This window comes from Notamacropus eugenii, chromosome 5 (genome assembly GCF_028372415.1).
Source record: "Notamacropus eugenii isolate mMacEug1 chromosome 5, mMacEug1.pri_v2, whole genome shotgun sequence".
NCBI classification, from domain to species: domain Eukaryota; kingdom Metazoa; phylum Chordata; class Mammalia; order Diprotodontia; family Macropodidae; genus Notamacropus; species Notamacropus eugenii.
The window spans coordinates 55,218,275-55,245,334 of record NC_092876.1 but is presented as its reverse complement, the minus strand read 5'-3'; the positions used below and the strand labels follow the sequence as shown (position 1 = coordinate 55,245,334).

At 46.7% G+C, this 27,060-nt stretch overlaps 1 protein-coding gene across 3 annotated transcripts in view; it reads right to left on the bottom strand.

The window, feature by feature from the left end:
• The window catches only part of FBLIM1 (filamin binding LIM protein 1), a 35,484-nt gene extending 9,237 nt beyond the window's left edge, over positions 1–26,247 (bottom strand). Inside the window, exons 1-8 of one of the 3 annotated variants that reach the window (XM_072608991.1) lie at positions 26,229–26,247; positions 25,956–26,011; positions 20,368–20,486; positions 16,698–16,970; positions 11,492–11,679; positions 9,290–9,407; positions 8,435–8,604; positions 5,634–5,812 (exon numbers count right to left, since the gene is read on the bottom strand). In XM_072608991.1, coding sequence (XP_072465092.1) covers positions 5,634–5,812; positions 8,435–8,604; positions 9,290–9,407; positions 11,492–11,679; positions 16,698–16,941 — 899 coding nt within the window. In that variant the 5' untranslated portion in view covers positions 16,942–16,970; positions 20,368–20,486; positions 25,956–26,011; positions 26,229–26,247. Of the gene's footprint in view, positions 1–5,633; positions 5,813–8,434; positions 8,605–9,289; positions 9,408–11,491; positions 11,680–12,572; positions 12,816–16,697; positions 16,971–20,367; positions 20,487–25,882; positions 26,091–26,228 lie in introns of those variants that run through there. The other 2 variants (XM_072608993.1, XM_072608994.1) reach the window with 2 other exon arrangements.
• Positions 26,248–27,060: the final 813 nt, after the last annotated feature.

Below are 27,060 nucleotides of genomic sequence, written 5' to 3'. Positions count from 1 at the left end.
TATGATGAAAAATGCTACCCACCTCCAGAGAGAACTGATGAGCTCTGAGTAAAGATTCAAGTGTAGTTTTTTCATTTTATTTTTCTTCCTTTTTTTGCAATATGACTAATATGGAAATAAGTTTGGCTTGATTTCACATGTGTAATTGATATATAACTAGCCTTCTCAAAGGTGGAAGAGGACTGGAGGAAGAAAATTTGGAACTCAAAATCTTATTAAAATGAATGTTAAAATAAATAAATCATGTAGTTATTTTTTAAAAAGAAGTCAGGGAGGTCAATAGTTCGGGCTGAGGAGAGAGAGCAGGCTAGGATGGGGGAAAAGCCAGAGAAAATACCCAGATCTAAGAGGTGGAGTCTTTGTGGAACAGCCAGGAAGCTAGTGTCATTGAATAGAAGAATACTTATTGGGGGGTAAGGTATAAGAAGACTGGAAAGGTAGGAAGAGGCTGGGTTAGAAAGGGCTTTGAATACCAAACAGCATTTTGCATTTGTTCCTGGAGGTGATAGGCAGCCAGTGAAGCTTAATGAGTAGGGGGTAACATACCTACATTTCAGGAAAATCACTTTAGTGCCTGAATGGAGGATGGACAGGAATAGGGAGACACTTTTTCATTTTGAATAATATTTTATTTTTTCCCCGATTACATATAAGAACAATTTTTAACATTAAAAAAATTTTGAGTTCCAAATTCTCTCCCTCCTCTAGAGAGCAAGCAATTTGATTTAGGTTATACCTGTGCAACCATGCAAAACATATTTCCATATTAGTCATACTGTGAAAGAAAATACAGAACAAAAAAAACCTCATAGAAAAGTAAAGAAAATGAAAAATAGTATATTCTTGGATCTACATTCAGACTCTATATTGTATACAATGATCTCCTGGTTCTGTTCATTTCACTTTGCATCAGTTCATGTAAGTCTTTCTAGGTTTTTTTCTGAAATTATCCTCCTCATCATTTCTTATAGCACAATAGCATTCCATTATAATCATATACCACAACTTGTTCAACTATTCCCCAGTTAATGGGCATCCCCTTAATTTCTAATTCTTTCCTGCCACAAAAAAATATTTTTGTACAAATAGATCCTTTTTCCCTTCTTAAAAAAAATCTCTTTGGGTTTTAGAACTGGTAGTATTATTGCTGGGTCAAAGGGCACACAGAGTTTTAGAACCCTTTGGGTATAGTTCCATATCTCTATAGTTCCATGCTCTCTTCAGAATGGTTAGATCAGTTCATAACTCAACTAACAATGCATTAGTGTCCCAATTTTCCCACATCCACTTCAACATTTATCATTTCCTTTTTTTGTTATATTAGCCAAACTGATAGGTGTAAGGGAAGAGAGGGGAAAGACTTGAGGCAGGCAGATGCACCAAATAATCCAGGGGTGAGGTGATCAGGACCTGCCTCAGAGTGGTAACCGTGTTAGAGGAGAGAAAGGGGCAGATTTGAGGGATGTTACAAAGGTGAAATCAACAGGCCTTGGCAACAGACCCTTGGGAGACAGGGTGAAAGAGTATTCACTCATAGGATAACTCCTATGTTATGAGCCTGAGGGACTGGGAGGATGCTGATGCACTCTACAGTAATAGGGAAGGTAGGAGCGTGGCATAGTTTAGGGAGAAAGAGAATAAATTCAGCTTTGAACACATTGAGTTTAAGATGTCTACTGGACATCCAGTTCGAGATGTCTAAAAGGCAGTTGGAGATGCCAGATTGGAGGGCAGTAGAGAAGCTGGGGCAGAACCGGTAGATTTGACAATCATCTGCATAGAATTGGTAATTAAATTCATGGGAGCTGATGATATCTCCAAGTGAAGTTGGTTGTTTGGTTGTTGTCCTTCATTCTTGAAGAGGACCAAAATGGCATCACTATGTTAGATTCAAGTTACAATGTGTCTGACTGTGGCTGATCAGATCAGAGCTTGGAATGCTCTACCACAGATCAGGCACAAGTAGCCCATGTGAATATTTGGGGTGGATTCTCTAAGCAGAGTAGTAAAGAGAGAGAAGAGAAGAGGGTCCAGGAGAGAACCTTCAGGGACACCTCCGACTAGAGAGCATGATCTGGATCCAGCAAAGAAGACTGAGAAGCAACAGTAAGATAGGCAGGAGAACCAGGAGACAGAAGTATCCTGAAAAGCTAGAGAGAAGAGATTATCAGAAGGAGAGAGGGATCCACAGTGTCAAAGACTGCAGAGAGATCAAGGAGAAGAAGGAGAGAGCAAAGCCCATTGGATTTGGCAATGAAGAGAGCACTGGTAACTTTGGAAAGATTAGTGCAGGATGAATGAGGAAGGGCCTTCTTCTGAATCTCTTGACATGGCGCCAGCTCTCTCTCAGAATGCAGATATCCCACTGGTCATCCATCCCATCAACTCCATACCTGGCCCACCTCTTCTAGTAGCATATCTAGCTGATTCTACTGGAGGACAGCATAGGACAGTAGAAAGAATACTGGCTTTGAAATCAGGAGACCTGGCTTCAAATGATACCTCTGCTGTTTATTACCTGTATAACTATGGACAATTCACATCATAGCCTCCCTGGGCATCAGTTTTGTTATTTGTAAAGGAGGTTTGGACAAGATGGCCTCTGAGATACTTTCTAGATCCATAATCTTTTACAGCATTTCTCCTGAATGGATCTTCATTGGTAATGTGAAATAGCCCACACATGCCCACCTTTCACCTCTCTATTACTTTTTTGAGCAGCCCATAATTCTTCAGATTGTGGTATTCCATGACTTGTGGCTATATTACATCACCAGGAAGGGAGTGATGGAACTGTCTTTCATAAAGAAGTTTGGGATGTCATTAAAAGTACTACAGTACAAATATTATCCCCATTTTACAGAGAAGAAAACTGAGACCCAGAGAAGAAAGGTCATTTAAATACGGTCATCTGGCTAGTTAATAGCCATCGTCACTGTTCTCAGACTCAGCCCTGTTCAGTCCTTCTCCCTGCCTCCTATGAGGGCACCAATCCTTTATTAACCTAATAGGAAAATCACATTTTAGAGTGGGAAGGGACCTGGTTTCCTGATTGTGGGACCCAAAGACCTCAGAACTAAAGACCCCTGAGCCCTCAGAATCTCAGGCCTCCCCAAGAGGAAAGGGGAACTGCTAGGACCCTAGGGACTTGAGATCAGAGGACTTGAGAATAAGAGTGAATTAAGGAGTATTTATTAAGTGCCTACTGTATGCAAAGTACTAAAGATACACATTAAAAAAGACAGTCTTTGGTCTCAAGGAGATTATATTCTAATAGGGGGAGATACCACCTAAAAGAAGTTTTGGTTGCAAATTAGAAGGATGAGCCTCATGGTCCTCAGGGACCTTAGAAATCATCTAGTCTAGGAGCTCTTCACCTGGGCTTCATGAACCTGGTGTATTATTTATTTTGGTAACCATTTTTCAGTATGCATGGTTTCCTTAGTAATGTTTCATATTTTATTTTATGCACTTAAAAACACAACTCTGAGAAAAGGTCCACAGGCTTCACCAGACTGCCAAAGGGGCCCAGGACACACACACAAAGCTAGGAACTTCTGATCTAGCCCAATCTCCTTGTATTACAGATGAAAAAACTGAGAGCCCGGGCAGGGTTCCATGCTTGAGACCAGAAGAATCAAACTGGTGGGTAGCAGGCCTCAAGAGGCCCACAGGATTCCCCAGCAAGGCCGAGACTAGATTAAAATTCAATTGAGAATTGTTTGACAAAATATAAATACATAGGATATCGATGATGTTAATTTGTGGTTTTCTAAATCACTATGCAGTCTGCAGGAATGAGTTTCTATTTGAGCTTGATACCACTGTCTAGTTTAGGTCTTTCTCACTGAGGTATTTCCTCCCACCAAAACTTATCTCAATCAATAATCAAGAAACATTTATTAAGTACCTGCTATGCGCTAAATACCATGCTAAGTGCTGTGCCTCATTCCCTTTCCACTAAAGTAAAAACAATGGGTTTTAATTGGGTGAATTAAGGAAAGTCCTTCTCACTCTCTTTTGCTGGCTATCCATGGCATCCCTCCTAACCATGGGTGTCCCCCAAGGTTCTGCTCTGGGCCCTCTTCTTACTTTGTGACCCCTAACTCCGTACATAATTCCCAACTCAATAAATCTAGCCCTAGGATCCATCCAGAGCTCCAATTCTTTATCACCAACTGCTTCTTGGACATCTTGAACTGGACGTCCCCAACATGTCCCAAATGGAACTCACTATCTTTTCCCCCAAACCCTTTCTACACTTCCTTATTACTCAAGGGCTCTGAGTCACTTAACCTTGCAACTCTGGTGTCACCTCTGTTTCCTTTTAGTCATTCCATACTGTCAAATCTTGTCACACCTACTTTCCCAACAAACAACTATATACCCTCACTGCTCTCCTTCTCTCCTGACACGGCCAGCACTCTGGTGGCAGCCTTCATCATCTCACACCTGGACCACCACAATAGCTGCTGGTGGGTCTGTCCGCCTTGAATCTCTCTCCACTCCAACCCATCCTCCATTCATCTGCCAAAGTGATTTTCATAAGGCACTGGTCTGACCACATTCCCCTAACCCCCAGTAAACCCCTTTGGCTCTCTCTTATCTCCAGGATCAAATATAAAATCCTGTTTGGTATTTAAAGCTCATCATAACCTGCCCCCCCCCACCCCCACCTCCCCAGTCTTCTTTCCTTCCTTCCTTTCAGGTATTCTCCAATCCTTGTTGCCCTGGCCTCCTTATCACATGACACTCCATTCCCCCTTCTCCACCTCTGACTGTGAGAATCTCTGGCTTCCTTTAAGATGCAGCTCAAAGGTTACTTTCTTCAGAAGGCTTTTCTCAGTCCCCACAGCAGCTAGTGGCTTCCCCTATGAGATTACCAGCCATCTACTCCAAATAACTAGAATATACCTAGTTATTTGCATATTTTCTCCACTATTAGAATGTTAGCCCCTTCAGAACAGGGGCCGTTTTTGTCTTTTTTCATCAACCCTGCTATTAATACGGTATCTGATCTCTTCAGTTATTCAGTCATGTCCGACTCTTTGTGACCCCGTTTTGGATTTTCTTGGCAAAGATACTGGAGTGGTTTGCCATTTCCTTCTCTAGCTCATTTTACACAGGAATAAACTGAGGCAAACAGACTTGCCCAGGGTCACATAGGTAGTGTGAGGCCAGATTTGAACTCATAAAGATGAGTCTTCCTGATTCCAAGCTCAATGCTGTATGCACTATGATGTCACCTAGTAAGACTTTAATAAATAGCATTGAAGACAGTGCCTGGCACACAGTAGGTGCTTAATCAATGTTGATTGATTGACTGTTGACTAGTACAATGGGAAAGCCCTGAATGTCCAAGTTCCCAGGAGGGAACTTCTAAATCAATGAAATCATGAATCCATTTGACTGTTTGTATAACTTCCCCTTCATGTTTTTTTTTCTTCCATTGTTTTGTCCTGGGAGACCAGTGGAATGACAATCCTTCAAATACTTGAAGCCAGTGGTCATGTTTTTTCCTTCCCTGCCTCACCATTTCCTCCCCTCCCCACCTTCTCTCCTTTGGTTCCTTCCATCTTTTCTCACTCTAGTGGTCATCCCTCCCACCATCCCACCTCCCAATGGACATGTACCTATAGAAGTCATCCAGACAGTAGACTTCATTCTGCTCATCCAAGGCAAAGCTCTCGTCCCCAATGCACCGGGAGCACACTACGCAGGTGAAGCATTCTGGGTGGAAGGTCTGGCCCAGAGCTCGGATGACATGATCTAGGACCACTGCCTGGCACCGGCCACACTTCTCTAGAGTGTCCTGGGGGAAGAGGGCCACAGTTGAAGAAGGGGCTACCCACTGGGGGCTGCCCCTGAAAAGACAGAGGACAGAGAAAGAGAACTCTGGGAGTCATCAGATTTAGAGCTGTAAGGGACCTTGACTGATCCCATCATTTTACACATATGGAAACTGAGGTCCAGAAAAGACCCGGGCTCTGACTACAAATCTTGTCCTCTTTCCACCATGGTACTATTTGGGCTTATCCTTGGGGGTTTCATGGATGCTGAAAAGGAGAGGTGAGATTATTGCAAAATTTTACTTTCTACAAAAAAGTCAAATATAATAATAGCTAACATACTTCAAGATTTACAAAGCACTTTTTTTTCTATTTTTTCAATGAACATAAATCTGCCTTTTCACTTTCCCACCCAATCCCTGCCCCCTGTCCCACTTGAGAACTAAAGAAAAAAAATCCCATCACAATTATAAACATGTACAGTCAATGCGAACAAATTTCCACATTGGGCATGTCTGAAAAAAAAATCACATTCTGCACTCTGAGTCCATCGAGATGTAAGTAGCATGTTTCATCCTGAGTGCTGTAGAATTTTGATGGGTCATTATATTGATCTGAGTTCTTAAGTCTTTCGAAGTTGTTTGCCTTTACAATATAGCTGTTGTCAAAGCTGTGCTCCTGGTTCTGCTCATTTCATTTACCCTGCATCCATTCATACGAGTCTTCCCAGGTTTCTCTGAAACCATCCCCTTCATCACTCCTTCTAGCACAATACTATTCCATCATATTTATAAACCATAACTTCTTCAGCCATTTCCCAACTGATGGGCACCCTCTCAAATTCCCATTCTTTTCTGCCTCAAAGAAGCTATAAATATATTTTGTACATTCTTAGTTTGTTTTGCTTAGGACTAATCCCTCCCTTGGTCTGCCCTTTCTCTAATTCCCCTCCCCACTTTTCCCTTTTCCCTCTTACTTTTCTGTGGAATGAAATGTGTTTCTGAGCGAAATGTATTACCTGACCTTGTATGTGTGTTTGTGTGTGTATATGTGTCCGTGTGTGTGCATATGTGTTTATGTGTATTTGCATATGTGTGTGCATGTGTGTTTCTCTGTGTTTGTGTGCATGTGTGCATATGTGTGTACATGTGTGTATGTGTGTGTGTGCATGCATGTGTGTGTATTCTTCCTTTAACCAGTTCAGCTGAGAGGGAGGTTGCGTCAGCTGCTCCTCCCATTCCTTTCTCTTTGTATATGTAGGTATCTACTAGTACACAACAATTATGAGATAATTTCCCCTTATCTTTCTTTTCCTTTCCTCTCCCTCAAGCATATCCTTCTTCCCCTCTTTTTCCTTTCTTCTCACCAAACCATAACAAAACTACACCCAGGCCTTACAAAGCACTTTACATATTTCAAATCATTTGATCTTCATAACAACCCTGCAAAGGAGGTGCTATTATTAAACCCATTTTATAGAGGAGGAAACAGAAGCTGAAAGAGGTAACTATGGTTGTATAGTTAGTGAGGGGCTGAGGAAAGACTTGAACTCAGGTTTTCCTGATTACAAGTCCTACAAACTATCCACCAAAGTATAGTGGAAGAGACCAAGGGAAAGGATTGAATCTTGTCTGTAGGTTTTAGTGAAGGCAAAGAACCCAAATCCCTCAAAGTCTTTCTCTCTCTCCCTCTCTCTCTCTCTGTGTCTCTCTCTGTCTCTCTCTCCCTCTCCTCCTCCCTCCCCCCCTCATTCTCTGTCTCTGTCTCTCTCTCTTTGTCTCTCTCTCTCTCTCCCCCTTCTTTTTTCTTCTATTTTTATTCCTCCCTCCCTTCCTTTCATTCCTTCTCTCTTTCTTCTTTCCTTTCTTCCTCTTTCTCTCTTCTTCTCTCCCTTCTTTCCATCTTTTCTTCTTTCTTTCTTTCCCTTCCTCCTTTCCTTCCTCCTTGGATGGCCAGAGGATGCCCAGTTAACATGAAGTTTATGGACCAGATTTCTTTCTTTCTTTATGTCTTTCCTATCTTCCTTCCTTCCTTCCTTCTTTCCTTCTTTCTTTCCTTCTTTCCTCACTTTCTTCCATTTATTTGATTTTAGCCTTTCTGTTTTCCTAAAGAATCAGAGCATTTCCAGTTGGGAAGATAGCTCAGGAGTCTTCTAATTAAATCTGGGTGTGCAGTAGGAATCCTTGTGTACAACATGGCTGAAAAGTGGTCCTGTAGTCTCTTCTGGAAGGCCTCCAGGTGCAGTGAACACCCTTTGGGCCAGTATAAACTTAAATTTCTTCCAAACAGGGTCTCCTCTCAGGGCCCCTCCAGGCCCTTCCCACTCTCTCACTGTGAGCTCCTCTGGAGCTCCATCCCCCTCCCCTCATTACCTCTCTCCCCCCACCCCCCATCCTCCATTCTATCATAGCTCAAGGGCAAGAATATTGGATTCAAAACCAGAGGACCTGGGTTGAACTGGCCCTTGCTACTTAACTTCTCTGGACCTCAGTTTCCTCATCTGTAAAATGAGGGAATAGGACTCTTAGAGTGGCCTCAAAGGTCTCTTACAGTTCTAAACCAATGATCCCATGGCTCCTCTACCTTTTTTCTCCTTCTGCCTTTCTGCAGCAGCACTCCACAAGGGCCAACCAGGGGATACTTACTTGATAACAGGACTCACAGAGGGGCCGTCCATCTTTCTGGTAGAAGCGCTTGCCTGCCAGCTGTTGGTGGCAAGCTCGGCACGTGAAGCACTGGGCATGGTATTGTCTCTTCATGGCTTCCACGGCCAGCTCCCGGGGGGACACTACTTTGTGGCAGAAAGCACAGATGTCTGTGGGATGGCACAGAGGGAGAGTCAGGAGTCCATCCCGAGTGAACACAAAACCTTTCCCAAAGCACCAGAGTACCCTTAACTAAAGCTGGTGCAAAGAACCTGGCATTGTTCTAGGTCAGGCAAAAGAAAGCTGCTCTCTGATGATAACAACAATCCCCTTTGCAGTGGTGCCTTGTGGGTATGAAAAATTAATTACTGCTAAGAGAGAATCTCTGATGTGAACAGACAAAGAGAGGACACTGTGTGGTCTGTCAGGCTTGAATTGTTGGAAAAACAGAGAATGTAGAGGCATTATTGAGCTGAAGGGGCCTTGGAATAGAGGATATCTAAGTTAGGAGGGCCCTTAGAGCACAGAATAGCAGAGCTTGGAAGTGCCTTAGAACATGGAACGTCAGAGATGGGAGGGCACTTAGAACACAGGACGTCAGAGCTGGGAGGGACCTTGGGACACATAATATCAAGGCTAGAAAGGACCTTAGGAATTGCACAGTCCAACACTCATTTCTGAGAGGGAAAGCTAAAGCCTGGGCCCTCTGAGGCTTTGCCTGCATGGAGAGTGACAAGCTCCCTTCTCTCCTCCTTGTTCCTGATGTCTCTAGCTGTCCCAGAGCAGAGCAGGCAAGCTTCCAGGACCTGACTGCCTGAGAAGGCTCTTGCCCCTGCCCACCACCCATGGAGATACCTGTAGACTCTTCCCTCTCTGGGACACGGTCTGGCTCTTCAGGAGGTAGTGGCAACTCTTCCTCTACTCCCTTGAGGTGATTGGGCTGAGGCTTGAATTGATGGGACTCAGGTAGGGCCTGTAATGGACGCAAAAAGGAAAAAAAACCAGTGCCCATGCCCCGCGAAGGGCAGAGACATGCTGTCACCATTAATGCCTTGCATCAATGGCCTTCGCATCTCTGCAGTGACAAAGCACACTTATTGCAATGGGACTCTCGCCCTGACTGTGTCACTATTTTCATCATCATTTTACAGATGAGGAAACAGTCCTGGGTTTGGAGGAAGCAACATCCTCAAGGTCATAGGACAAATTAGTGGCAGAATTAGGACTAAAACTCAGTTCTCCCTGCTCTCAGCCCCAGGCCCTTCCCATGACACCACAGCTTATTACTCCTAGTTCCCAAGACATTGCTTAAGACCCAGCTTTTCCCTGAGCCCTTTGGCCTTTGGCCTGAGCCTGTCTCCGTAGACAAGTGGGCACTTCTTGCTCTTCCGTTCTCCAACCCTTCCCCTCTGCTCCCACTGGCCTAAGAACAAGCCAAACTGTCTGGTTATCATAGGATGCCTGGGAAACCAGCTGGTTCCTCTCTCCGCTGAGGGCAAAAGCAAGAGAAATAGATTTTGTAGCACCATAGAACATGGAATGTCAGAGCTACAAGGGAGCTGGGGACATCAGTGTTCAAGTCACAGAATTTCACAACTGGAAAGGAGTCAGCAGCCAGCTGTAGCAGACAAGAAGACATCTGAGCTTGGCCTATAGATGTTCAGTGAGGGGGATCCTACTCCCTGTGGGGAAGCTAATTCCACTCTAGGGCAGCTCTAACAGGAAGTATTCCCTGACTTCAAGCCTCAGTTTGTCTCCTCCCAGTTTCATCTTCCCATGGCTCTCAGTTACGCTCTCTGGGGCCAAGAACAATGCTCATCTTTTTTCAGATACTTGATGAGAGTGGGAATTGATCTCTGAACACGATATCAGAGATGGGAGAGACCTTAGAATAGGGGTTCTAAGCCTGGGGTCTACAGACCTCAAAGGGGTGCATGAATGGGGATGGAAAAATATCACAACTTTTTCTTTTTCTTATGGAAGTTCTTATTTTCTTCAATAATGAATTTGAAACAAACATCTAAAACATTATTCTGAAAAGAGTACTTAAGTTTTATCAGACCACCCAAGGGATCGATGACAAAAAAGGTTACATAAAACATAAAATATCAGAGCTTGGAGGGCCTTTGAATAGAGAATGTCAGAGCTGGGAGGGGTCTTAGAACTCAGGATGTCAGAGCTGGGAGGGGTCTTAGAACCCAGGATGTCAGAGCTGGGAGGGGTCTTAGAACTCAGGATGTCAGAGCTGGGAGGGGTCTTAGAAACCAGGATGTCAGAGCTGGGAGGAGTCTTAGAACACAGGGTGTCAGAGCTGGGAGGGGTCTTAGAACACAGGGTGTCAGAGCTGGGAGGGGTCTTAGAACCCAGGGTGTCAGAACTGGGAGGGGTCTTAGAACCCAGGATGTCAGAGCTGGGAGGGGTCTTAGAACCCAGGATGTCAGAGCTGGGAGGAACTTTAGAAATCATTTAATGCCTCATTTGCAGATTAAGAAACAAGGGATTTTCTTTTGTATAGGAGGCTCTAGACAGACATGAGGAAAGTCTTCCAAACGGTGCGGGCTGTAGTATAGGGGAAGAGGCCTGAACCAAAGAATCAAGAATGGGTCTGAGCCCCAGACTGCACCTACAAGCTACGTGACGTTGGGTAAGTAACTTCATGGCTCTTGGCCTCTGTTTCTTTATCCGTATTTGTTCCACGACAAACTTCCCTGGGACATTGCAAGTATGAAATGAGGGAAGGACATGAGCTGCTTGATAAGGAAGGAATGTAGGTGACTCATCATCATCGTCATCCTGACTACTACTATTGTCACCATTACTGTTATTATTGGATATTGGGAAGGATGCTGGGAAGGGCCAGGGCTCCCCTTCTCTGAGGCCTTGATAAGCACGGTACATCTTCTTCCACTGATCAGGCTTTAGGAGCTCCATGGAGGTTAAGGAGTGGGTCCAACAGTCTCCAGGGCCCAAGATCCCCCCTCTCCTTCTCAGCCTCTGTCCTTGCCCACCCAACAAGGCTTCCAGGGAAGCTGTGGAGTTTTCCCAGGGCTGTAGTACCTGTGGGGGAGGAGGTGGAGGGACTACATGCAGCTGCTGTAGGTCTTCTGAGAGTGAATCCCCAGCATGGGTGAGGCCTTCCTCATCTGGTGGGAGCAGGAAGGCTGGAGGGGGAGGGGGAGGAGGAAGGAGATCCAGGTCAGGAAAGCTGTCCTCAACATCCGGGACCTGCCGAGGAAGGGATGAGCCTGCAAGAATAAGTGTAAGGAAGCATGAGATAGAGATCAGACCCTCATGGGAAGGGCCTGACTCCTGGTGAAATGAGGTGTACGTTGTCTTGGATACTCCCTACCCCAGGAGGCATCTCATGCCACTAAGGCCTTCCCTGGCACTGGCAGCATCGACCCTCAGATCTCTTTCTCTTCCCCATCAAATCCCAGCCCCCAAATCCAATCTTCTCAGGGTCCTGTGCGCTAAACAGCTAATCTGAAGAGATAATGCACTTTAACACATAGAATATAAGAACTAGAAAAGGCATCAGAATACAGGATGTCAGAGCTGGAAGGGAGCTAAGAATGCAGAATGTCAGAGCCAGGAGGACCTTAGAATCCAGGATGTCAGAGCTGAGAGAGCCTTAGAACTTAGAATGTCAGAGCTGGGAGGGGCCTTAGAACACAGAATGTCAGAACTAGGAGAATCCTTAGAACCCAGGATGTCAGAGCTGGGTGGGACACAGAATGTTAGAATTAGGAGGACCTGTGGAGGTCATTTTACTGAAGAACAAACCAAGAAGCAGAGAGAACTAAGTTGGAAGGCCTTGCCCAAGATGAGCCAGCACAGTAAGGGACTGGGGCTAGAGGCAGAGGCCCCAGAAATCCTGCCTGTCACTCAATGTTCTGCCTCTCCAGGCTCTCTGAAGCTCCAGGGATGGGGCATGGAGAACGAGGAGCAGGATTAAGTTAGTGGTCACCCAGCAATTCTGAACCTCCTCCTTTTGTTTCCTAACAATTACCCCGGGTGTAATTAACACCAGGGAGCCTTCCTCCCAGCTCCACGCCCAGCATCGGCCAGGTTGCCACAACAATGGTGGATAATTGCTGTGGGAACAAATGCCAGCGGCTGAATGGATCACTAGCTTTACCTCCTGAGCCAGACAGATGGGAGGGATGGGAAATCTCAGTCCAGTGAAAGAGCTGGCAAGGAGGGAGCCACCCAGGGCCACCTGCTGCTGGTAACCCTGACACTTGGGCTAGTGACAGTCCTGAAGCAGGGCCAGGCTGCCCCAAGGGGGCATTGGGCATCACGATTTAGGAGCCTAAGAGGGCAGGAACTGCTGCTGAGGTCTATCTCTGTCTTTATGATGTCACCAAGAATGTCACCACCACAGGTCCAGTCCCTCCTCCTAACATCCCCTCCCAGTTTATAGGATCACAGATCTAGACCTGGGGGGAGGGGGGGGGTGTGGACCTCTGAGGCCCTCTGGGCCATCCCTCTCATTTTACAGATGGGGAAACTGAGGTCCTGGGAGGTGAGGGGTTTACTCCAGGTCACATACGTAGTAAGCATTAGAGGTGGGTTTAAACCTAGGTCTTCTCCAACTTGAGAGCTATGACTCTTTTCACTATAGGATATCACTGGATTTAGAGCAAAAGAAATCACCTACTTACCTTACAGATGAAAAAACTGAGGCCCAGAAATGGGAAGGGATTTGAAGGCCAGGCTCACCCTCCTAAAATGCTCAACCTTCTAGGCAAAATAATCTGGCACTGGCTGAAGGGCAGGGAAAGGAATTTCACGCTATTTTAACAGCTTCTGAACTAATCTCCCTCTCAGGTGTCTAGGTGGCTAGGGAGTGCCACAGAGCATAGACTCATCTTCCAGAGTCCAAATCCAGCCTCAGACACTTTCTACTGTGTGACCCTGGGTAAGTCACTGTACCCTGTTTGCTTCATCATTCCCAGTTTCATCATCTGTACAATTAGTTGGAGAAGGAAATGGCAAAGCCCTCCAGGATCTCTGTCAAGAAAACCTTAAGCAGAGTCATGAGAGGCAGACATGCCTAAAAATTGACTGACTGAAAATAGTTTCAAGGACTAAATGGCTAAAATGAATGTATTACAGAGAAAGAGACTTTGATTTGGAATTGGGACACCCAGCTTCAAATCCTGCATGTGAGGTTCTTACTATTTACTGTGACTTACAATCATGTCCTTTAGGGTCAAAGCCTCAGCTGCCTTGTTTGCAAGATGGGGATAAAAAGATCATCCTTATCTCATAAGGTCTTTGTGAGAACTGGCAAGATAGCAACACAAAGCTGTCTACTGAAAACTATTCTTAGGAAGAGGATGGTGTTTGGACTAAGGCTGTGATCGGGAGAAGGCCCTGTCTGGATTCCCATAGGTGCTGATTGTGGGGAGGGGCTGAGACAAACAGGGAGGCCTTCTGCTTGGGACAGCTAGGGACTGGGAGCAGTCTGGTCAGGACACCCCACATATGGGCCCACCTAGTCACACACACACACACACACACACACACACACGCACTTTAGCACATTCCCCAAGGATCCCTCCCAGCTGGGATTCTGAGGACAGCAGAATTTGTCCCCTGGGCCTCCCCCAGCTGCAGCCCCTGGCTCCAGTCACCAGCATTTTCCGCTCTAGTGTCTGTGGGTTTGGGCAGCTGCTCAGGCTGGGCCCAGAGACCCCGCCAGGGAGGGAGAAGAGGCTGGCCTGCCCAGGCATTCTGAGGAAAGCCAGGGCGCAGCTGCTGTCTCCAGAAATCCCTGGCCAAACAGCTCTCTGAGTCATGCATGCTCCCAGCTGCTGTACCATGTTCCCATCACATTGCGTATCTTCTCTGTCCCAGGCTATCTCTCTCCCTGGTTCTCCCAAAATGGGTCATCTTCCCTTCCACACCTCACTTCCCCCTCACACCTCACTTAGCCTCTTCCAGAATGGAGAGGGAGCAAGCTCCTGAGGGATGTCTCCCCATTGCTCTGGGAGGATGGGAGTACCCAGGAAACACAGAATGATGAAATTGGAGGGTAGGTGGGGAGCCATGGAGGTCCGCATCCTGGAATGCATCTCCACCATGTGGCCATTCAGCCTCTGCTCTCCAGACAACTCTTTTTTAGGAGGATTTTCTGACAATAGGCTTAGATCTACACACTGCTCCTGATGGTTCTCTGGATTCAGAATATGCCCAATCACTCATTTACATGAACAGTCCTCAGACACTGGAACCTAGCTGTCCTGTCCTCTTCTCCAGGAAAAACCCCCTGATTCCTTCCACCCATCTTCGATATATCATGGAAAGGGCCTTCACTCCTCTGGTTGCCTCCTCTGGACTCTCCCCAGCTTAGCAATGTCCTTCCTAAACCCTGATGCCCAGGATGGGCCACAGCTATCCAAATGTGACCTGACTCAGCAGAGGACGGTGGGGTCATCTGTACTTCATTTCTCAGAGCTCAGCCTCTCTCATTAAAACTCCAAATCACATTAGGGTTTTTGTCACGCTGATGACTTTTGTTGAGTTTGCCCCTCACAAAACTCCCCAAATTTCTTCAGAAACTATTGTTCATGCAAGGGTATGCTAGAGCCAGCTGAACTAGCTTGGGAAAACTGATTGTTAAATTTTATTTTATTTTTTGGAGGCAGGGACTTGCCCAGGGTCACACAGCTAGCAAACATCTGAGGCAAAATTTGAACTCAGATCCTCCTGACTCCAGGGTCAGTGCTCCATCTGCTATGCCACCTAGCTACCCCCTGACTGTTAAGTGTTCACTGTGAACATTTCAGTCTCAGAAATCTGAAAATGCTACAAATCAGGACTTAACATGTTTTGCTGATTACCTAGACTTAAGGAACTAATGAAGAAAATATTAACGATGTAGGTTAAATTTAAGAGTGGGTGCTGCATACATTTCTTTAGGGAGGGAGTTGGTTGTTAAATATTAACTAGAACACTCCTGTGCCCATGTCTCCCCCATCTTATCTTGAGAAGTGAATTTCTTTAATTCAGCTCTGAGATTTTACATGCAGCCAAGTGGCATCATAGTGCACAGAGCACTGGGCCTGCAGTCAAATACTTCAGGAGTATTCCTGAGTAAATCTTCAGGAGTTCAAACACCGTCTCAGACACTTAGTAGGTATATGACCCTGGGCAAGTCACTTCAACCTGTTTGCCTTAGTTTCCTCCTCTGTAAAATGAGCTGGAAAAGGAAACAGCAAACCACTCCAGTATCTCTGCCAGGAAAACTCCAAACGGGGTCACAAAGAGGTAGACATGTCTGGAACAATTGAATAACAACGAAAGACTTTACATTTAACTCTATTAAATTTCATCTTTTAGATTCATTCAAAAGAGGGCCATATTCACCAAACAACCACTAACTGTGTAACTTCATGCCAATAACTTGATCTTTTGGGGCCTCAGGCTCCTGATCTGTAAAATTAAGGGGTTCAATGATTTCTGAGGGCCTTTCCTACTTTGCCTTTCATGAGATACTGTAAACTTGGAGTCAGGAAGATATGGGTTCAGAAAAGTTGTAAAATAGGAGGTAAGAATAGTTTACTCCCTCCCTCATAAGGCTGTTGTGGAGATCCAATAAGGTAACTTTATAGAGTGCTTTAAAAAACCTTTAATAATTCTATTGTCTGTAAATAATGATTAGTACAGAGGACTGGGTTGGGAGAAGAGTTTGGGAGAGACCATGGTCCTGAAGGGGCCATTCATTCCTTCTTCCCGAAATGCTTTGTGTATGCATTTAACTTTCTACCTAAAAGTTGTTTCCTCTCAATAGAAAGAAAGCTTCCCGAGGGAAGGTACTTTTTGTCTCTGTCTTTGAAGGCTAGCACCTAGTACATGTGGTGGCCATTTAGAGAATGCTTGCTGAATTTCACTGAATTGTATGAAAACTAGAAAAGAAGAGAGAGCCCACCGACTGAGGCCTGATTAAACACAACACAGTGATGCATGAATGTAATGGAAGAGTAGCGGGCCATGAGCACCCCCAAATGGGAAGCATTCAAGGACTTGGAAAGGCTTATAAAACTGCAGCAAGCAGAACTAGAAACAGTACATACATAGTAGGTGCCATGTAAATGCTTATTCCCTCCCTCCCATAGCACTTGGTGGATGCTTGCTTTTTGCTAGATGCACTGATGAGCTCTCAGATGCCGGCCAGCTCTTGGTCCCATGATTTCTCTTTGCCATGTTTGCCCCACTTCTTTGTCCCAGGTTTTCCCTGGCATCATGTCTGTCTTACCTCCATTAGGTAGAAGAACCAGTGGAGGTCGTGCTGCCGGAATGCTGGGGACCCTCGGGTCCTGTCTGCTCACTAGGAAGTCACTGGGGGGTGTCTTGCCCGAGGCAGGCTCCCAAACCCGACTGGCCCGACTTGAGCAGACTGCCTGCCTCACCTCATCCACCACGGCTGTGTCCCGGCGAGGGGGAGTCAGGGTGATGAAGATGGAGGAAGCCATCCTCTTCTCTGGCTTCGCGGCCATCATCTCTCTCCAGCTTTTCTCTCGGAGCTCAGCTAAAACAAAGAGGAGAGGTAATGGCCTGGGACTTGGGGAATGAGCCTTCCCTGCTCTCACTCCTTCCCATTGCCTAGATCTACCGGGCACATATATGGGATCAGGAGACTCCTCTGCTGAGAAACCTTCTTTGGCTCGCTCTTGTCAAGTGGACAGAGAACAAACTCCTGACCCTGGCATTGAATTCAAGCAGCTACCTTGAATGATCAGGGTGGTTGTAAGGATCAAACGAGAGAGTATTTGGAAAGCACCTAGCAGGATACCTGGCACAGAGAAGATGCTTACTAAATGCATCCTCCCTCCCTGCCTCCTTCCTTCCTTCCCTTAGAACTACCTTAATTCTCCTTCCTTCCCACCTTCTTTCTTTTCTTACTCCTCTCTCCTTTCCCTTCCTTCCTTCCCTCCCTCCTTCCTTCTTCCTTTCTTTCTTTCCTTCCCTCCCTTCTTACCTACTTTTCCTCATTGCTTCCTTCCTTCTTTCCTTTTTTCTCCTTCCTTCTCTCTTTTTTTCTTCCTTCCTTCTTCCCTCCCTTCCTGCCTGCCTTTCCTCCTTCTTTCCTTCCTTCCTTCCCTTCCCTCCTTCCTTCTTCCCTCCCTTCCTACCTACTTTTCCTCATTTCTTCCTTCCTTCCTTTTTTCTCCTTCCTTCCCTCCTTTTTTCTTCCTTCCTTTCTTCCTTCCCTCTTTCTATCCTTCCACAATTTGGCTCTGATCTATCTGTCCACCCCTATCTCATAGTACAACCTCTCACATATTCTATGTTCCAGACAAACAGTAATATTTTCTATCCCCTACTCTTGTCCTGCCCTCTTCCACCTTTCAGTGCCTCCTTCTTCCTATCTGTTGAATTCCTTCCCTTCTCTCAAGGTCCATAGCTGGAGAAGTTGCCTCCTCCATGCAGTCCTCCCTGATTTCCCACATCCCTTCTTACATTCTACCTTCTAACAAACTGCTTCTGAGAGCAAGAACTTTGTTGTTGTTTCTGCCCTTTAAAAACAACAACAAACCCCAGCACAAAGCACAGTACTTTGAACTTAGGAGAGTGATGAAGATAGAGCGTAGCCCATGATTCCCTCCCCAGTGACGAAGCTCCTTCTCCTGATGCATGTCAGCCCCTTCTCTATCTATAACTCAGGGTCTAATCTGGGCTTAATCAACATTTAGGGATTTGATTTCACTTCTCCCACTCTCAGGCTGCTAGCAGTCTTGCTCCAGAAGAGCCCAAGCTGCAAGGCTACACATACAAGTTCCTACATGCCAGCACACATATGTGCAGATTCAGACACATGCCAGCTGTGATGAATTGGAGGGCTCCTCCCTTGAGGAAGACAGAAGCATCGCTCCTCCAAAACTGCTGCCCCCTGATGCACAGCTGTGCAGTCCTGGGCAAATCACTCCTATCGGAGCCTCGGTTTTTTCATCTGTAAAATGGGCATAACCACCTGTACTGTCTGTCTTACAGGGGGGCTATGACTTGCAAGCACTGGATAAACTGCAGAAGGTCAAATTTAAATGTGAGTCGGGCAGTTCAAATACAACAAACAGTGCAATACCCTACTGTGTGCATAGTACTGTGTTTGAGGCTAGGACTGATTAGTACAGTTCCTTCTCTCCAAAAACTTGGGGGTGATGTCATGTAGTTAAAAAAACACCAAATAAACACTGAATTTAGAGTCAAAAAACCTGGGTTCAAACCCCAGATCTAGACATTTACTAGATCTATGTCCTTAGTTGGGGCACCATAGTGGATAGAGCCCAGCCTGGAATCAGAAAGACTCATCTTCCAAAATTAAAGTCCAGCCTCAGACACTTATAAACTGTGTGAACCTGGGCAAGTCACTTAATCCTGTGTGCCTCAGTTTCCTCATCTGTAAAATGAGCTGGAGAAGGAAATGGCAAACCACTCTAGTATCTTTGCCAAGAAAACTCCAAATGGGGTCATGAAGAGTCAGGCATGACTGAAATGAATGAACAACAACAAATGACCTTAGTTTTCCCTCCTGGGTCTCATTTTCCTCATTTGTAAAATGAGGGTGTTGGATTTTTTGGGGGGAGGGCAGTCTGGCTGCTCAGTGGTACTAAAGATAAAGGGCTAGACTTGGAGTCAGAAAGACTTGAGTTTAAATCCAGCCTCAGGTATTTACCCTGGGAAAGTCACAACCTCTATCTGCCTTGGTTTCCCATCTATATAGTGGGGATAATAATAGCACCTACCTCCCAAAGTTGTTGTGAAACTCACATGAGATATAATTATAAAGTGCTTCCCAATTCTTAAAGCTTTATGTAAGTGCTAACTATTATTATTCCTAGAATAGCTTTTTAAAAAAAGTTCATTATTGAAAAACATGCTAAATTTTGGTTAGAAGTTAGTGGCCCTTTGACTGAACCAAACTAGGCTCCCCAGCCCTGGTCTATATTATAAGTTCCTTCTAATTCTCAGGCTCCTCCCAGCTCTAATGTTCTATATTCTGAGATTCTTTCCAGCCCTAAATCAATTGTGATCATATAGATACGGAGTATGGGGTGGTGATGGGGAGGTGTTAAGTTTGTCATTGTTAAAATAAAAAGGAAATCCAGGGTGGAAATTCTCAATTCAGATTGTGAATCATCTCTCACTTTATAGATAAGGCGGTGACCTAGACAGGTAGAAGTTAGATGACTTCCCCTAGGGTCAAATAGCCAAGTAAAGGTCAGAGGCAGGTCTGAAGTCAGGTCATCTTCATTGCTCTAAACCCCCAAGACTTTATTATCAGGGCAGCTAGGTGTTGCAGTGGATAGAGCACCATCCCTGGAGTCAGGAGGACCTCAGTTCAAATCTGGCCTCAGATACTTGTTAGCTGTGTGACCCTGGGCAGGTCACTTAACCCAATTGCCCCAATTAAAAAGAAGATTTCGCTATCAGGTCACAGTTGCCTCCAATGGCATGGGGCGAGGGAAGATATACATAGGCAAGAAATTATTATTTCCTTTGATTTATTCATTCCTCTCCTAAGGGGCAGGAGATTTTTCTCAGATACCTCTGTTCTTGCCTTCTTCTCTTTGTCTTTCCAAAGAACGAAGCAGGAACCAGGAGCTCCATTTTGTAAAGTGATCCACTGAGGTTCTGAGAAGGCCTCAGGGCACCAGGATATGTGAATGGAACGCAGGAACCCTGCCCCCTGCCCATTCTACCTGCCCTGTCAGATGGAGCAAAGGGCAGCCACTCCCTACTTGTCACATTAATGATTGATCTCTCTTCCATCAAGGATCTCAGGAGAAGGAAGGGCTCTGCGGCCTGGAGGCAAGAGTCCCAGGCTTTCCTCAGCCTCCCATCACAACCTAACACACACATACACACCCAAGAACAGATGCCTGCTTAACCCAGTCCCTGCCTAAGGATCCCCATCCTGGACTTACCAACTTTTCCTGGGCTCGGTGACTTAGCTCTTGGTCTCCCTGGTCAGTGATGTTCTGCTGAGGAGATTACAATGGTCCAAGAGTAGTTGGAGTTGGTAATCAGGGTTCAGGAAGACATTCTAGGGAAAAGGATGAGCAGATTACCTGGTTGTAGGAGAGTGTTCCCAAAATCTCTTACATCTAGGGGCTTACAGCCATTGACCCAGGCCCCAGGAACCCCAAGGGCTAGGAATTATAAGAAGTCTTTGAATGGAAGCACAGAACAGCAGAGTGCTTGGACCTTGGAGACTGCTTAGTCCCCTTAAACAAAAATTCCTCCTAAAACATCCCTGACAAATCAAAGGACCTCGATTCTAATTCTACTTCTGATACTATCTGTGTGACCCTGGGCCAGTCACCACCTCTCTGAGCCTTAGTCTTCTCACCTGTAAAGTGAGGGGGTTGGACTAGCTGGTCTTCAACGTCCCTTTTAGATATAGATCTATGTATGTATATATATATATATATATACGATCTATATATTTAGATCAGATTCTATGGCTTCTAGCCTTCTATTGACAGGACTCATACTCCCTAAAGCAGTGGATTTTCACTTCTGCTCAGGTATTTTTGTTGCTAAGTTATTTTTCAGTCATGTCTTACTCTCCATGACCCCATTTGGGATTTTCTTGGCAAAGATCCTGGAGTGGTTCGCCATTTCCTTTTCCAGCTCATTTTACAGATAAGGAAACTGAGCAAACAGGGTGAAGTGATTTGCCCAGGGTCACATAGCTAGTAAGTGTTGTGCTGTGTTAGGAGTTCTTTTCCTCATGTGGAGCTGATATAACTTCCTCTCATTGTTCCCTGTTCTGCCCCTGAGGGCCAAACTGATCAAATTAATCTCCATATGACAATCTTCCATATAACAATCCTTGAACTATTTGAAGTCCGTGATCAAAGTCCCCTGGAATCGTCCACTTAGGGTCTCTAGAAGTGGGGAGACAGAAAATTGAGGCCTGATCCCTCATATGGAGTGTTTAGGGGAAGGAACTCAGGAAATCAGAATAGGAACATAGGAATTCTGTGGTCCCACCCAGCCCGCTTCAGCTCTTAACCTCCCTCCCTAGTCGGGGCACAGTGTGTTATAAACGTAATAATAACGAGCATTGATGAAGAGCCCTTCAGGGTCTTCAAAGCACTTGACATCATCTCATTTGATCCTTACAATAATCTGGTGAGGGAGTGCTATTGTTATCCCAACCTACAGTTGAAGAAACTGAGTCAGAGAGAAATTAAGCAGTGTGTGTCTCTTTTTCCTTTTCTCTCTTCCTTTCTCTCTCTCTCCTTCCCTCTCTCCTTCTCCTTCCCTCTCCCTCTCTCTCCCTCTTCCTTTCTTTCTTTCTCCCTCCCTCTCCTTCTCTTATCTACTTTTCTCTCCCTGGAGAGCTGGTTGTTAAACATTGACCAGCACATCCTAGACTATAGGCCTGGGGAAAAGGCCCAAAATGTGATTTTCAGACTGTTCCATCACATGTTCCATTCTTAGCTCCCATTTCTATATGGTTATAAGGAAACTGAGGCTCAGATTGTTAATGGTTTTCCAAATTCACTCAGATAGCATCAGAACTGGGATTTGAAGACCAGGGTTTGCCTCCCAGCTACTGCCTAGGTGACCTTGGGCAAATAAATCACCCAAGCTCTCTGGTTCTCACTTTCCTAAAAATGAGAGGGGGGTTGAATTCAGTCCTGCTCTAAATCTATGAGGCTATGACCCTATGAATCTGAGCTTAGAATTCCAGGTGTCTGCAGGGTGACATTCAGCGTAGGGGGTTTTAACTAAGACTCTGTGTTTTTACTGGATGATATAAAGACCCCAAATTCTCATACCCCAGGCCTGAAAATCACTCTATGTAACTGTACCCATTGGGAAAGTTGCAGTGAGGCCCAAGAGAACTGTTATAGTCATTGAGAATGAGCTCCTCCCTTGATGGGGTGATGGTCAAACAGGTCAGTTCTGAGGTGTTGGAAAAGGCTTCAGTCAAAAGACCTGGGTTCAAATCTCCCAATGTGCTACTTAGCTGTGGGACCCTCTCCTTCTCTAAGCCTCTGTTTCCTCATCTGAAAAAGAGGATCCTTTTTCCAGTTCTGGTGGTTATATAAACTCCTTAACAGTCTTATCCTAAGCCTTCCTTCTGGACCCCTTCACCACCTCCAAGCAAGGTCCAGACAGATCCTCATCCACCCAAATCTTAATGGGGATACACACACACACACACACACACACACACACACACACACAGACACACACACACACACACACACACACCACATTCTCTCTGTGAAAGTCATTCTTACTGGATTTCTTTACAAAAACTGCACAGCAGCCTGGAGCAGAGAAATCCAGCCCTGCAAACCAGATGCTGACAGCTGTGCGAACCCACTCCCCCTTCTCCTGCCTCCCTCCCTCCCTTGGCCTTGCTTGTGGTTACTGGTGGAGCAGACAGTCCCCATGGGAACGATGAGCTTGGAATTTTCAAAGCCCCAGACCCTTCTGCAGAGCTAGAGGCCTGACCCCATTCGAGGACTGGGGGGTGGGGAGAACCCTACCTCCCTCGATGGTCATCCCCTAAATTCTGCGGGAGGGGAGTGGTGGTGGTGTAGTCAGACCCTATCCTCTCCCTCCCTTAAAGGGCCAGACCTCTCTGGAGAACAGCTAGTCTCCCCACTAGGGAGTATCTCACCCCATGGCTGGGGATCTGAATGGACCCCACCTCAACCTGGGACTGTTCACGTCCCCCATTCAGCTCCTCCTTCGATGGACTAAGCGGATATCCAGTTTGGGGGTGGAGAAGGAGAAAGTAAGAACAAAGAAAAAGAAAGTCATTTCCTGCCCAGAGGAAGGAAGAGAGAGACCAGACCGGCTGGGACGCAGCTCTTGCCTGAGCCTCAGGGCTCAGTCCAGGGGTGAGGGAGGAGCCGGTGCTAGCAGGAGCAGGCAGCGGAGGCGTTGTGGCCCCCCACCCGTGCCCCCACCCAGACTTGCAAAGGAAGCAGAATCCCCAAAGCACCTAGACGGACTGGAGGGGTGTATCCTGGTCCTTTGCTTTGCCAATGCCTAATAGTATGGGGGTGTTTCAAGTCACCCCTGAAAATCTGTAGCTGGATGCAGTCTGTATGTTTCAGTGGCTTAAAAAGCATTTTGGTTTGAGCCCAAACTGGGTCATGGAGTTGGGATAAATGGACTACTTTGCCCCTTCACCTCCTTTTAAAAGAGACAATGCCTGGCACACAGTAGGCACTTATATAAATGCTTATTCCCTCCCCACTCTTCCTTTCACCATTTCTGCCCTCTCTTATTTTCCCAAGAACTGGACTTCCCCCCAACATACAAACACATACATGCATAAGCCAAGTCAGAATAGACAAGGAGCAGAGGAACCAGCTACCCACACAGTGACTGAGAGCTAGTCTAGAGAAATCAAGTGGGGGAAAGTTTCCCCTTCCCATCTGCCAGTCACAAGACCTGGGTTCAAGTCTTCCATTCTGCCACTCCCATTTCAATTGTGCTAAAAAAAAAAAAAAGTTCTGGCTTTTACAAATTTCTTTCTCACAAAGGTTTTCTGAGGGATGTAGTCCAAGTATGGAGTTATTCCCATTTTCCAGATATGGACAATCAAGTTTCAGAGAAGCAAAGGGACTTGCCTGGATTCTCACTAATGGCAAGTAATCGAATCCAGGCAATATGCCTCTACAATTAATGGTTGTAGGACCTTGGCTAAGTCACTTCAGCTCCCAGACTCCAGTCTACTTCTTTGTAAAATGGGAAGAATGCAAGAAAATGGGAAGAACTGCAATGAGGAAAAATACCATTAAAATGCCTGTTAACTGACTGACAGGTTCTAGAAAGGATAGCTAGGAGGGTCTGAGAAGGGGAGAGGTATGGAATAGTCAACCCTGTGCCTGGTACCTAGTAAGGGATTGATAAATACTTTAATCTAATCACTGGGAGGGATGTGGGTGTTCCTTTACAGAAGTGAAAGACTATGTGTAAGGACGTTTTATAGACTGTCAGACTTGGTTGATGTTTTGGTGAGTTTTGATAAATTCCTTTTTTTCTCCTTTTTATTCTTTGCTACAAGGAGGAATGATTCTATTTGGAAATGAAAGTGATGTAAAAACAAGAGACATCAAACACACATACACAGAGTCGGTGGAGTTGGGGTTGGGGAGGGCGGCAGAGCTTGGGTGGTACTCCAGAAGGGGCACAAACCCAGTACTTCGGGCTGCTCAGGTCCTGTCCCAGGGGACAGACTGGGCTTTAATCTTCTGTGATAATTAGGAGTCACAAAAATAGCTTTTCTCTGGCCTCTCCTTCCACTCAGCAGAGCTTGGGGGTGGATGGGAGGCCCCAAGAAGCTGGGCAATGTTCACTGACTGTTCCACGTCTTGCCCTACTCAGGGGGAGGGTGGGCACAGAGATGATGGAGTGAGGGGCAGGGAGAGGGGACCCCCTGCCTGACTGTTGTAGGAGGAAAAGTCCTGAATTTGAGGGAGTCCTAGCTCTACTGCTTTGTGCCTCTTAGGTATGTATGCCTTCTCTGGGTCTCAGTTTCCTCACCCATAAAATGAAGGGGTCATATCAATGACCTCTGCACTTGCTCCAGCTTAAAATTCTATTATCTACAAGGAGGACCAGGAGCCCTCTGGAAGGCGTCTGTTCCCTAGCTCTTTGAGGATTGGTTCAGACCCCCAACCTTCTCTGAAGGTCCTCTCCTGTGAGCTGACCTTTTCCACAAACTCTCCACTCCCAGCCAGGGAGGTGTCCCAGGGATAGGCAGCGCCCAGTCCTTGTCAAGCGGACAAGGGGAACTGTAGGTTATCCTTTGAAGGGACTAGTGAAGCTATGAACCACCAACCCCCACCTACCCCTTCCCTTCATTCCCCTCCCTCTCCCTTTCCCCCTTTCCCCTCCCCCTCCATGAGTGTAGAGATTGGAACCAGGCAGAGTCCCAGGGTCTGGATTTAGAAGCAGATGCTTCGACTTAATATAGTGGGAGAGCTCTGGATTTACAATAGACGACGTGGGTTCGAATCTCCATTGGGCATGTCACTAAACCCCTCTGTGCCTCAGTTTCCTTGTCTGTGGAGTGAAGGAGTTAGCCGAGAAGACTTCGAAGCGCTCTTTTAGCTCGAAATCTTGTTGGATTGTTGGGTTGGCCTGGGGGATGTCTCTACAGAGACGGGGACAATTCCTTTACCATCGGTAAGAAGTTGGGTAGGGTGTCTGCTGATGCTCGGGCAGCTGAGGTCTGTAGAGCACTGGTGCTGCCACTCACTCCCCTTCCTGCCCTTGGGGTGAGCATTATCTCCTACCTCCTCGATTTCCCCCATCCCACCCCCGGACCGGTACCTCCCCCGGTCCCGGGCACTACTCGGGACAGATCCCCTGGCTTTGTCCGTCTCTGTCCTTCAGAGGGTCTCCCCCAGACTCCTTCCTCACCCCTCCCCCGATCCCGAGGGGAGCTGGGGCTCGAACCTGCAGCCGCGCGGCCGCCCGGACCTCCCCAACTGTTCCTTCATTGCCGCGGAGTCCCCATTGTTCCGCTCACCTGAGCTCCGGGCGCCGCCAGTCCCGGACGCCTTCTCGGCAGCCCCGCAGTGCCTTCTGCCGGGGTCAGGGAGGTAAGCGAGCCTCCCCGCTGACATCACAGCCCTTTCCTTTCTCCCGGCCCCAGCCTGCCAGCCTCCCTCCCTCCCTCTCCTCCTCCTCTTCTTTCCTCCCTCCCTCTCTCCCCTCCTCCTCTTCTTTCCTCCCTCTCTCCCTCCCCCACTCCCTTCTCTTCCTCCCTCTTTCCCAGCCGGTCCCACAGCAATCCCTTTACCATAAAAGGTGAAAGACTTCTAGGGGGAACCTCTGACAGGAAACAACTCCTTTACCTGCCCCGGGGCTCAGCGCCCCGCTCCCCCTGTCCCAACACTACCCCCTCTCCCCTACTCTGACTGCTCAGAAATCTCTCTAGCCTCCTTTCCCTTTGTCCCATCCCCCTCTCCCTTTCCTTGGACTGTCTTCCCCCCTCCCCTTCTTGGTTTGATTGGCCAGGGGCAGGTAGGGTGGAGAAGTTCTACCCCACCCCTATTGCTGTCCTGCCCCCTCGGATGACTGCCGAGTTCCACGCTGACCCCCTTCCCAGCTGCTGACTGTCCCGAGAGTCCCTGTCCCTATCGTCCCCCCAGAGGTGTGATTTCCCTTCCCCTGGAGAAAGGATCTGGGTGAGAGCCAGCAGGCTGAGCCCAAGGCTGGGAATCAGGTCGCCTGGGTTTTCTACCTCCCTGAGTTTTCTCTGAATCCTCCTGTCCTGCCATCACACCCGATTTTACCCCCATGAATGCCCTGTAAAGGGGCTAACATGTTCCCTGGACCTCCTTAGCCCTGGCAGAGAAAGAGAATGGGGGCCTGTTTCAGGCTGTCGAGAGATGGTCCCCTGAAGGCCTCATGGGGCCACAGGCTAAGGACTGTGTGGGGCCTGTGCAAGGGACAAGGGACACCTCTTCTCCAGAGGCCTTGCGAGCCTTCAGCAAAGCAGCTGGAATGAGAAGTCTGAGTCCAATTTGGATGTAAACAATAACTTCCGCCTTGGTGCTCCCAGATTAAAACCACATAGCTGCAGCTACTGGTGAAACTGCCCTCACCCAACACAGGAGCCCCCTCCACTG